General features: G+C 44.8%; 1 protein-coding gene across 1 annotated transcript in view; it reads right to left on the reverse strand.

Moving 5' to 3' along the window:
- Positions 1-660: 660 nt before the first annotated feature.
- Positions 661-13,256, reverse strand: part of LOC143284353 (minichromosome maintenance domain-containing protein 2-like) — a 29,011-nt gene continuing 16,415 nt past the window's right edge. The window contains exons 14-21 of the mRNA XM_076591064.1: positions 13,049-13,217; positions 10,521-10,610; positions 9,235-9,454; positions 7,737-7,935; positions 5,533-5,678; positions 2,815-2,924; positions 1,997-2,070; positions 661-738 (exon numbers count right to left, since the gene is read on the reverse strand). Of these exons, the coding sequence (XP_076447179.1) occupies positions 661-738; positions 1,997-2,070; positions 2,815-2,924; positions 5,533-5,678; positions 7,737-7,935; positions 9,235-9,454; positions 10,521-10,610; positions 13,049-13,217 (1,086 nt within the window). The remainder of the gene's footprint in view (positions 739-1,996; positions 2,071-2,814; positions 2,925-5,532; positions 5,679-7,736; positions 7,936-9,234; positions 9,455-10,520; positions 10,611-13,048; positions 13,218-13,256) is intronic.

The raw sequence follows: 13,256 nt of genomic DNA on the forward strand, positions 1-13,256 counted from the left end.
ATTCTGAACATTTTTAGTGAACTATTCAAATAACCACTTTCGCTCGCACACACTAACATCAAAGAACAAACGCTACCTGGACTCCTCCTGGGAGTGCTCACACACACACACACACACACACACACATACACACCAAATGCAATCGCCAGGAACCCAAACCAAGATCATGTTCCCGAACTATAAAGACGCAATCAATATACATGCGCGCAGGAATATAATGGAGTTCTTTTTTTTAAGTAACCAACAGGAATCCAAACAACAAATAAGTGTATCACTGAATACAACTGTTTTTAAATACCTTATCACCAGAAAGAGCGAAATGCATTCTTCCAAACTACTGAAAGGTCAGTCTCTGCAATCTTTTTTCCTCAGGGAAATGGCTTTTGGTTTATCTTTCCGAGTGCGCCTAGCACACACACACACACAAATACTTCACAATGTGTGTATGCGCGCGTGTGTGTGTATATCTGTGTGTATGTATGTATGCATGTGTGCGTTTGTTGTGTATGTGTGTAGAAACTGAGTGTGTGTCTGCACAAGTGTGTGTGTGTGTGTGTGTGTGTGTGTGTGTGTGTGTTCACAAATGCATTGCCATATGGCAAATGTTCGTGATTGTAAACACATTCTCAATGATGAGGGCTGACACAGTGTCTGCTTCAGTTACTCCTCAGGTCTCGTGCCGCAAGTGGAACAGAAGGACAGCAGACGAGAGTGAAATTTTCTCATGTCTGGACCCAACTGTAAACACACACACACACACACACACACACACACACACACACACACACACACACACACACACATTGCTTGACTTCTCTCGCTTCGGATCAGTTCAGAAAAAGTGAGTGCTATAGCTATCAAACACATTCGGTGATACTCAGTGTTCGGAAGACGAATTGTGTTTATTCTTTTTCTTTCTCACTCAGACTCAAATGAACACTCGTATGTCATTTTTATCACATAAAACAGGATTATTATACACCACATTCAACGATAGTCGGGTCCGACTAGGACCATCAGGACAGCATAGGAGGCAACTGCTGAAATCTGATTCAGATGAGAGTGTCTTGCCCAAGTTACATCCCTACTCTGACGGCCAAGAGGATTTTAGAACAGCTGGCGTTGGGATGGTTCCCAAAACCTAGTCTCCTAGTTTAAGAGTCATAGTCCTTCACAGAAGACTGAACAGTTAATGAATTCCCATTGTAGTGGAGAAACCATGTTTTGGAGAAACCATTGATCGTACAGCTCTCACTTTGTTGTTGGCCGAACTTAAGCTTATGTCAGTATCTGATGTAAGCCGAGCGTTGACCCGGACCACATTCAATACTTCTCAATGATCCGCTGAGTCGAAAAGCATGCTGAGCAAATGAAGCAGCGTTGCTGTTGAACATCACAATGCTGTGAAGTGCTATATACACTTTGAAGCACTATAATGTGATACTGTTGACTGTGGCTATGATGTTGTTAACGCTACTGTAAATTAATTATTTTTAGAGGGTACACAAGATACACTCCCAAACTGAGTGGTTTACAGCATTCTACTTTTACTCTTCTTCTTCTTCTCATCCTCCTCCTTCAACTCTGTGAGTCATTGGGGCGCCGCAGAGCAGAACTGATCACCAGATTCCTCCTGATCTGACCGTTGTGTGCTGAACCCTGAGTCTCTGCAAATGGTTCTCTTCTCCATTCTGCAGTGTTGTCAGTTCATCGGGTTTTTTCTGTCTCCCCCTCCGTATCCTTCCCTCAACAGTATCCTCCTTTTAACTATCCTAAAATAATTTTAAGATTCCACACCAGCGCTAAATCATTTAGAATCATCAAAACACAGATGCAATGTTTTTTAGAACGAGCACAATACACGCGCAGTGCACGAAAAATAAACTGAACTGTATTTCGAACCGGTCCATCTGTAACCATGAAAAGAGGAAAACAATCAATAAAGCAGGTGATAAAATTGCAGCCAATGTTTACAGCAGTTTGTCAGTAATCCTACCTGTGTGGTGATGTAGGTCTCTGCTGTCTCTGCAGGTAGATGGGGTTCGGGGAACACGTTCAGTGCTGACACACCTGTCACCCAAAACACATTCTACGGTGGTGTACTGCGGTAACAATCCTGATCTAAATCGGGGATTTTTAATGTTATGAATTACTCTGTGTGTGGGGGGGGGGGTTGTGAATGTGTGTGTGTGTGTGTGTGTGTGTGTGTGGTTTGTGAATATGTGTGTGTGTTTGCGTGTCCGCGCGTATGTGTGTTGAATTTGTTTGTCTGTGTGGGCATGCGCGTGTGTGTTTGAGTGCGTACGTGTGTGTGTGTGTGTGTGTGTGTGTGTGTGTGTGTGTGTGTGTGTGTGACTGGGGTGGGGAAGACGAAGGAAGAGAAAGAGAAGAGAGATATGTGCACGCCTGTATGTGTGTGGAATCTTGATAAATGTTCCTGGCATTTGTTATACCATATGACAGCTTCACACACACACACACACACACACACACACACACACACACACACACACACACACAGAGAGAATTCATGTGCCTTATCGCGTTTGATTTTTATGTTATACTCTTCCTACGACCCTTCCCTTTTTTCTTCTACTTTTTGTATTTTCTTTTTTCTTTCTTTTTTTCTGGGGGCAGGATGAAAAAAAGCTGTACAGGCTTATTCTTTCACCCTCAACAAAGATCATTTTGACTTGACTTCACACACACACACACACACACACACACACACACACACACACACACACACACACACTCAAACACACACACACACACACACACACACACACACACACACACACACACACAGCCCACCATGTCGAGCTGTCAGAGCTTCCTCATACAGGCAGATAGCCGTCAGGGCGTGTTCCTCCGTCACGGCAGTCCCCAGGGACAGACGGCACAGCCCGAGAGACAATGCCTGCCTGAAACAACACACACACACACACACACACACACACACACACACACACACACACACACACGTGCGCACACACGCACGCACTCACACACACACACACACACACACACACACACACACACACACACACACATGAGGCGAGACAGTGCAGAAAAGCCACATAAGAGACACTTGCCCAACAGTGAGAGGCCCAAACGACAAAGAAGGAAGTCCCAGAGTTTGACCGACACTGACAGACCTGCCCAGTGGGAGAGACTGCCATTCCCAAACAGGCCTGTCAAACCACAACCAACACAAACATCAACCAGAGCACAAGTTCTTAGTCTCCCAAGACTGAGGAATGCCTACTACTGCCGCTGACTAGTACTACTACTACTACTGACATGATAGTCGCGTCTGACTATGACCATCATAACAGCAGAGGGAGCGACTGCTATACCGACTATCTGGGCTAGAATTTGATTATGGTGGAGAGTGTTTTGCCCAAGTTACATCCCCACTCTCTCAACCAAGAGAGTTTTAGGACAGTCGGCGTTGGGATGGTCCCCAAAGGCCAACCAGCCCCAAAGGCTGCAGCAGTAAGTGTCAGCGCAATCTTGCCTCCTAGTTTGAGAGTCATAATCCTGCGCAAAAGACTACAGCTCTCACTTTGCTGTAGGCCCAACTGTATAAGCTCAGGTAATATAAGTTCAGCGTTGGGCCCGCTACTGCTACCAATACTACGACGACTACTATTACTACCAATACTACGACTACTACTACTACTACTTCTGCTGCTGCTGCTGCTGCTGCTGCTGCTGCTGTTGTGCTAGTACAACTACTGGGTTCACAAAAAGTTAAGGACTATTTGAGGACTTGTGTACTTTTCTCCTTGGGGGCATCATTCACTCACTCACTCATTCCCTCGACCGCTGGGGTCGTTGGGTGGACATGAGGAAGATGTCATAGCTCGCCACGCCGTTCTGTTGGCAGCTGTCGTGAGGAGATCTGGCATCGTCATTTTGGTCCATTCCTTGACGTTGTCGGACCAGCTCTTTCTCTGCCGCCCCCGTCTGCGCCCTCCCTCTACAGTCCCTTGCAGGATGGTTTTGGAGAGGGTGTTATGTCGTATGACGTGACCAAACCATGCCATCTTCCGTCGTTTGACAGTCGCCAGCAGTGGTTCTTGGGGCCCAACAAGGTTGCTGACCAGGTTCCGCACATAGTCATTGGTCTTGTGCTCCTTGTAGGAGATGTGTAGTAGTCTCCTCAAGCACTTGGTTTCGAATGCTTGGATTCTTCTTTCTGTTTCTTGGGGGCATAGTGAAATGAAACTTTTTCGGCAAGCAGTGGTGTGTGCAGCCAGTGTAATGGGCACCGCTCATGACCACAGGTGCTTTCTTGCACTGTGCACTTCCACTGATTACAGAACAAGGTATCGTTTACTTACATATAAAACACTGAATAACTGTTACTGTTTAGCTGAAACATCGATTTTCTTTTCAAATAAATTCACCCGGTGTTTGTGGTGAAGAGGCCAGTGGTCGGCTATATGCACCTGCATAATTGAACTTTCAGTTGGCTCGCTCGCTCTCTCTTTTTTCGTTTTTTATTTCTTTAAACACATTGTTTTAGAACATTAGAACACATACCTGCTTTTTATAAAGTGGTCAGGAATTTATTGTGAATTCTGTACTCGTATCTTTTAATCTTCTGTAGTTAAGAACTACAGAATTGTCCTTTCATAATGGCCATCGCCTCTCTTTTTTTTCTTTTTTCTTTTTTTTTCTTTTTTTTTTCTTTTTTTTCTGTTTTGTTTTTTGGAGGGTTATGTTTTTTACGTCTGGCTTCGTTGTAGCGAGAACGCTTGAAACCTGCAGCGAGATGTGGAGCTCGCACACACGTGACAAGCAGCAGGTGTCGTTTAGATTCTGATTGGTTGGTTGTTCCTCGCGACACCCTCGCTTTTGAAGTGCGGAAATAGGACGAGTTGTAATCAGACGTCGCGACGCCCAGCGTCATCAATCTTGATGCCCGGCGTCCGACTTTTGTTACATGAAAAAAGCTCGCACACGAGGCTCTTCACGAAACTTGATGCTTGACGCCCCGCGTGCGATGGGCCAAATGATAACAACAACAAAAAGTTATTCCTGACAGACAGAGACAAAGGGGGAAAATATGGACAGTGACGACTTTCAAATACACCCCTATGTGTGTGTGTGTGTGTGCGTGTGTGCGTGCGTGCGTGCGTGCGTGCAGCTCTGTGTGTGTATCAAAATCAGTCAAAATTACATTTTCAAATGGTACATCAAATAAGCAACTGCTGTGTGTGAACGTGCGCGCGTGTGTCTGTCTGTCTATGTGTCTGCCTGTCTGTGTGTATTTGTGTTTGTGTGCGTCTGTGTGTCTATGTGTCTATGTCTGTGTCTTTATGGAAAAAGTCTGAGAAAGACGGACAGAAAGACAAGAAACAGAGAAACACAACGAGAAACAGACAGACAGACAGGCAGAAACAAGAAGACGAAGGCGGACCCAAACAGACAGACAGACAGAGAAAATGACATGGACAGAGTCCCTCGCAGTCAGCCTCCCCCCCCCCCCCCCCCCCCCCCCCCCCCCCCCCCCCCTCTCACAGCGTGTTCCAGGCAGACAGCGGGACAGCGGTGCCCAGAGAGGTGTGTGCACGTGCGTGTCGGACAGCGATGAGGTAGGAGGTCAGCAGCCACTCGCCCTCCACTGTCATCAAGACCTTCTGGTTATTACGGGCACTCTTCAGGTACTGGTAGGGAGACAAGACAGATCATTAGTTACAGTGAAGTATGTGGGGAGGAGGGGGGGAGGGGGAGGAGGAAGGGGTGTCTGTGTTTTTGGTCTGTCTGTCTGTCTGTGTCTGTCTGTGTGTGCACGTGTGTGTCGGAAGGGATCAGGTCGGAAGTCAGCAGCCACTCGCCCTCCAGACAAGACAGATCATTAGTGACAGTGAAATTCGGGGGTGGGAGGGGGTTGTGGGGGAGGCGTGTGGTTGTTCATATCTGCAAGTTCTAGTATTGTCTTGGTGTATACAGATACACGTGTTGCTTTTTCATGTGCAGAGGTATGTTATTATGCACTATTGTACGTATTGTTTCATGTGATGCGCGTTTGTGGTGGGGGTGGGGGTGGATGTGGGAGTGTGCGCCATATAAGTACCATCGTTATTATTATAAGCAAAGAAAGACAGAAGGCCCCGTGGCAGAAGCAGTGAGGCGTTGTTGGACTTCTGATCCAGTGTTCACCAGTGACCAGGGTTCGAAGCCCTTGGGGAAAAGCAATTTCACACCGATTTTTCCTCACTCCACGCAGCTGTGAAGGGGTGCACGATTTCTGCATGAAGAAGGTCAAAACGGCGGAAGGAGAAGACTGGGCCTCGCCTTCCGATGCCAAGCCCTAGAGACAGTGGATATGAATTCACTGCTCCGATGGCCTTAAAAGTAAATGGGGCCTTTAACCTTTCTTTCGGAAGAAAAGAAACGATGGGTGAAGGATAGATCTGATGAACGGTGGAAGATTAAAAAAAGAGAGAGAGAGAGAGAGAGAGTGGGGAAGGAGGGAGGAAGAATGATTTGTAGACATGCACGAACACACACACACACACACACACACACACACACACACACACACACACACACACACCATTGGCAACCGAAACAGGTTGATTAAACCGACCCACTTTGTTTACAAATATTGATAAATTTTCTTTATGTTAAAAACTGTCACAATGAATACCCATGTTTGCGAACGGGTGCTCATGCCTGCTGGACAGCACGCGCACCTCAAATGCACGTGGGCAGATGACATTCATTGCTGTCTTGTTTGTTTGATTGTATGTTTGTGTTCTTGATTGTTTGTTTTTGTTTATTAAGGTATACGGTAGGTATGCCTAATTGCGAACGGTCCAGTCGAAGCGACCAGCTCAACGTGTGGTACTGTAAAGATAACATGTCGTACGATAGTCAAACGTAGTTCTTTTGTTTTTGAAGACATTCTCCGACTGGTTGTACCAGAAAAAGTTCGTCTGCTCATTGTTTTCAACGTTTTGTCGACGTTTGAAATAGCAGGTGTGCATGAGGGTAAATGAGAACGGGCAAGTCAAGTTGCGAACGATGGCTTTGGGTACATGTAGACAATTAAACAGAAGCCGGTCTTTAACTCATTAGACATAATAATGGAACATCGCACCAGACTGTTGTATTGTTAATTTTGATCACACACGCACACAAACAAACATTTATTCACACAAACACACAAACAGACATTCAAACACAGATACCCCTCACCGCACACAAACACACCCTTTTGAGAGTGCTCAGTGACTACAGCATTGTTCGCAAGTTGACTCAAGTCAAAATATCCTATGGCCTAATTGCAAACGACACTATTTTGCAGATTCCTGTTAAAACTGACGTTCTGATCTGTTACCAATATGCTTTCTTGAATTTCCCCAGCACTGGTATTGTGCATTCAACATATCCGATCAAATCAACTAATTTAAACTGTGTCAAAGTTCAAGTCCCACAACTTGCTTCCCTTGATTTTAGGATTTTGAAGGGATGTTAATAACCTTGGTGGGCAGTTGTGCGCGAAGAGAAGAAAGAGCGCGGAAATAGCCAGAAATAGCTGATGTTTGACTGGTTCTTGGAAATGGATATTTATTAAGGTATTAGAAGAAGTTCGAAGAAGATGTTAAATTGTGAAATGCAACCGTTAAGAACGCTTCGAAGTGGGGCGGTGTATGAATCGTTCGCAATTACATGCTGTTCGCAATTACCCATACCTACCCTATGTAGAACCAACTTGCCTGCTCAAAATCGTTAAATGAGAAACCAGGAGCTTCATGAGCCGAGGCTGACGATAGTCCGCCAATAATCCTGCTTGAATAAGGCGTCAGCGTTTCGCTTGACGTCATGTTGGATGTCAGAATATGGGCCACCAAGTCCTCTGTGACGTCAGTGAAGGAAGAAATGTTGACGTCACACTGGCATACGAGACTGAAGGCGCTGTGGGCATAAACATGAACACACACAAAAATCATCTTATTGATTAAGGCTGGCTTTTACTTTAGCGAACACAGTTTCAATATTTTTCCGGTATACAAAGGCTCATTGATACGGTACAGTGATACGTTGGATGACATCTCATAAATGGACACGTGTGAAACCTGGACTGTTTCGTGATACCTGCATTGGACAGTGTTTACCGATTGTATTGTATTGTATTGTGTTGTACTGTATTGCGTTGGGTTGCGTTGCGTTGCGTTGTGTTGTGTTGTGTTGTATTGTATTGCGTTGCGTTGCGTTGTGTTGTATTGTGTTGCAGTGTCGTATATTTCACTGGGCTGTGTTCTGCTGTGTTGCGTTGTGCTGAATTACAGTTCATTACATTCCATTATCATTGCAGTGTTACAGCATCTGGACTGATATTTAATTTTGAAAAATGTAACTATATCTTACCTCTGTAAATAATTCCCTACAAATAGGCAACATTTACGCAGTTTCAAGAAGTTTCTTTTACTTCAAACTGGATGTTCAAACAAATCTACTAAATATTTTTTTTAACACAGTTCAATCTACGGAGTTGGTCTCAATACCTGTGTGGGAAATAAAAGATCACTATGCTGGCTAAAATAAAGCAAAGCACTGTGTAAGTCACACTTGATGTTGCTCGCATCATTATATACTATAAAGACTAACACTTTATCATTTGATACACTTCTAAGAAAACATCATGTGTTGGTGTTCTTAGATTGAATACAATCAGTTTAAACATGAGAAGAAAACACCCTGTTATGTCAGCTTTCTTTTACTGAGAACAAGTATATCCAAAACCAAAGAAAACATTATGTTCTCTGTTGCATTGGCGTTCTTTTATTGCGCACCGTATTGGCGGTTTTTTTGTTTGTTCGGTTGGTTTTTTTTGTTGTTGTTGTTGTTGTTGTTGTTGTTTTGAACCCTTTCACCACCAAGCTCGCATTTATGCACATGCGTGGAAGAAGACCCACGTCACTGAAAGGTCACCATTCATTGGTCTGTTATCCATGAACGTACTGCTCTTAATGTTCGGTGGTAGGATAGGCCATATCAATCGCAAGGGGAATCCCCAGTTATTCTTAGCCACTGTCTTTTCTGTGTTTTTTCAACAAGGGAATTTTGTACTCTAAATTGACTGGCGGTGAAAGGGTTAATTAATCAGATACTATATTGTGCTGGCGTTCTTTTGTTCGGGTGCTCTATTGTGCTGGCGTTCTTTTACAGACTATACGAATTCTGTCCAAACAACAAGCAACAGAATCCCCTTACTCCAGCAAGGCGGGGGCAACGTCGGCGGCGGCAGCGGCCCCAGTAGCCCCATAGCTGAAGGCGGCTGTGGCGGGGTCCGTGGAGGCAGAAGCAGCAGCGGGCACAGCGGTGGTGGACAGCACCCCCCACACGTGGCACGGCAAGGGGAAGCACAGCACGCGCGGCAGGCTGCCCGTGTGGCGGGACTCCAGGGCCACCTGTACCCGCCGCTCGCTCAGGGCTGCACGTGCGCGGCGCGCGAGAGCAACCACACGCGCGTGCACATATCAGACAAGACAAGACAAGACAAGACAAGAGGAGACAAGTCAGGACAAGGCGTGTTTATTTCAAGGGAAACTCCGTGGGGGAGTACATGAAAACAGTACATATTTTATTCAACTAATACAAAATATGAAGAAAAAAAATCTGGCATTGCGCTCAGAATCAATTGCAATGGCCGTAACAACTGGCTGGTTACAGCTCGAGTGCACACGCGTAAGCATGTTCGCACGCAGTCAAGCACGCACTTGTGCCCGCGCGCGCGCACACACACACACACACACACACACACACACACACACACACACACGTGTTACTGTGATGTTAATATTTTTTCTCTTCCCCAAAAAATTACGACCTACGATTTTTGATTCGTTTATCCTCACAGGCTACACATAAGTGTTCATGCCTCTGAAAGTGAATCAAAAAAGCAAAAAGTACCAGTTCTGCCGCTGTGTTCTGAGTTCACTGTGTGCATGAGCAGTTTTCCGACCTCCGTGACACCATAAGCTCCGGCTTGTTGCTGCTCAATATGTTCGCAATGTCTTTACTTGCTTTTGAGAATAAAATCATGTTTAAACCAAAACACCAGTTCCTTTTACACACACTGCGCTGGTCTTTCACAATGAGATATTATTATAAAAAATAAAAAAAATAAAAATAAAAATAAAAATATATATATAAGAAAGAGAGAGAGAGAGAGAGAGAGAGAGAGAGAGAGAGAGAGAGAGAGATTAAGCGCAATGTAAAAGGAAGTGATTTTTGTCGTGGTGGGTTTTTTTTTTGGGGGGGGGGTGGGGGGGGGGACTTTGTTTGGGTTTTTTTTGTGTGTGTGTTTTTTGTGTGTGTAATTTTTTTTTTTTTTTTTGTGGTTTTTGTTTTGTTTTGTTTTTTGTTTGTTGTTGTTTTTTTTGTTTTTGTTTTTTGTTGTTGTTGCTTTTGTTTCGTTTTTTTTGGGGGGGTACTTTAAAAATTGTATGGACGTGAATAGGCTACATGTTGTGGAGCGCATATCGTAGTCAACCCACCGGTCTGTAGCTCCATCCTACAGGATCTCTTCAGTGTCCTCAGGTCCCCCGTCATGCACACTCCGCCAGATGCCAGCATCAGACTGCCGGCTGAAACAGACAGCGTCTCCGCTAACCACCTGCAGTGACTGTAGGGCCGTTAGAGAATATTCCCCGAAAGAATCCAACATTAGCTGTCAGTTTTCGCTAAAGACATAACTGCTTTTACTATGATTATAAAAACATGCACATAGCTATACAGAAATAATCAGTTTGTGTTCATGACTAAGTATTTTCTTCCCTCGTGAGCCACGCTGACATGATTTCATTTGAAAAGCACGTCCGTCAGCCTGGCTTCTGACACTACGTCTGAAATGGATAGGCACATTTCAATTTCCGGTCTCTCCATCAGGACAATAAAACGACAGTGGCAAAAAGGACTCCACAAATAGGTATGTTTAGCTTTCTTCTTCTTCTGTCCCGTAGTCTCAAAACAATAGGAGCACCACTGACGACCAAGGAGCCAGTTCTCTCCATTTCTCTCTGTTCCTCGTCTCTCGCTCTCTCTCTTTCAGAGCGTCAGTCAGTCACAGGCCTGTCCATGCTGGGAGATTGTCTTCCCATCTCATACTCTGTCCGCCTCTCTTTTTACTTCTTTGCACTGTGCCTTGCAGGATTGTCCTGGCGAGTCCTGCTGTTCTAAAACCAACCTTCCCATTTATCCACTGCTTCCTGCAGGAGCCGCACTGCGAACAGAGACAGCAATTTGAATCAGGACGCTTTCCTACGCTTGGGAGTGATATAATATTTCCAGGCCACCGCGCTACAACATGCCGGATAACGGAGCTCAAAAGGACTCCTAGACTCGATCACCTTAACCTTCAGAGCCGTATCTCCAGTAATGGCAACCCGGAAGAGCGATGATCGCGCACTTTTCTCCACGTCTTAGGTTTACTACAGTGATAGCTATGGGTCGAGTTCAACGACAGCAATCAACCACATTTGGCGCGTTTACAAATGCGTCGTTTGTGATATCTAAAACATAATTTTTTTCACCAGTAGTCGCGTGGAGAAAGGGATTTTTCGGAACAAACTGATCTATTTTGCTCGAAGCTGTGGAAACTCCGGTACTTGCAGAAACAGATTTGTGATTTCCTGTCACAGAGACACTTTTGGGGCTGGAAAAGTTGTCTCGAAAAGAGTCAGTTTTGCAGTCGTATCATTATCTACCTCGAAATCAAAATTTACAAAACCTGAAAAGTGGTCTAAAAATGGGCCAAGATTTTCAGCTGTATCAAAAGCCGAATGGTTAAAGCGTTGGACTTTCAATCTGATGGCCCCGGGTTCGTATCTCGGTGGCGCCTGGTGGGTAAAGGATGGAAATATTTCCGATCTCCCAGGTCAACATATGTGCAGACCTGCCAGTGCCTGAACCCCCTTCTTGTGTATACGCACGCAGAAGCTCAAATACGCACGTTAAAAATCCCGTCATCCATGTCACCGTTCGGTGGGTTATGGAAACAAGAACGTACCCACCATGCGCACCCCCGAAAATGGAATATGGCTGCCTTCATGGCGGGGTAAATCAACAAAATGGTCATACACGTAAAATACTAAATGTTACATTTTTGTCTGAGTGTGTATGTGTGCGTGCCTGAAAACTGATTGAATGACAGGAAACGAATGATGAGCACCCAGCTGCAGCCGTCAGTCGGCTCTACCCAGGTTGGCAGCCTGTTGTGCAAATGACCCCATGTTTGTAAAGCACTTAGAGCTTGGTCTCCAACCGAAGATAAGCGCTGTATAAGTATCCATATCAATCAATCAATATCTCCCTCAACAATAAAATGCAAAGCAGGAAAAGGTCTCGAAAAGGGTCAGTTTTGCAGTAATATGAATATCACCCTCAATGATAAAATGTGCAAAGCATGAAAAGTGGTCTTTAAATGGGACAAATTTGCAGTCGTACCATTTTCTACTTCAATAATACAATGGTAAAAGCATGAAAAGTGGTCTTTAAATGGGACAAATTTGCAGTCGTACCATTGGCTACCTCAATAATACAATGGTAAAAGCATGAAAAATGGTCTTAAAGTGGGGCAAACTTACAGTCGTACCATTATCTGCCTCAATAATAAAATGGTAAAAGCATGAAAATTGGTCTTAAAATAGGACAAATTTGCAACCGCATCAACATCCCCCTCAGTGATAACATGTACAAAACATGAAATTTGCAGTCGAACCAATATCTCTCTCGATAATGAAATATATAAAGCATTGAAATTGGTCTTTAAAAAGGGATGGTTTTCCAGTCATATCAATATCCTAAGTCTTCAATGAAATATATAAAAATACAAAAGCATGAAAACTGGTCTTTAAATGGGTCAGTTTTTGCAGTCGTATCACAATGTCTCCCTGGATGATAAAATGTACGATGCATGAAAAGTAGTCTCAAAATGAGTCCGGCAATTTCACAGCCTCATCCCTATCACCCCTCAAGAATTTTTTTTCTTAAATGTTAATTTTCGTTTTCCTAAGGGTGCAGCGACCTTGGACAAAGTAAGGGGCCCAGGGGTATGGACTGGTGCCAGCCTTGGCTCCCAGCACGTGCAGCGAGGTGTGAGTGACGTGACGGGTGGCCAAAGGGGCCGCGTAGTTCATCAGCCGTTGAGCCAGTTGAGCCTCCGCGCCAGTCACCAGCACGTGCAGCAGTGGATCCTGAAAAGAGGGGGTGGGAGGAGAGCGTGGGAGTGGGGG

This window comes from Babylonia areolata, chromosome 7 (genome assembly GCF_041734735.1).
Source record: "Babylonia areolata isolate BAREFJ2019XMU chromosome 7, ASM4173473v1, whole genome shotgun sequence".
NCBI classification, from domain to species: domain Eukaryota; kingdom Metazoa; phylum Mollusca; class Gastropoda; order Neogastropoda; family Buccinidae; genus Babylonia; species Babylonia areolata.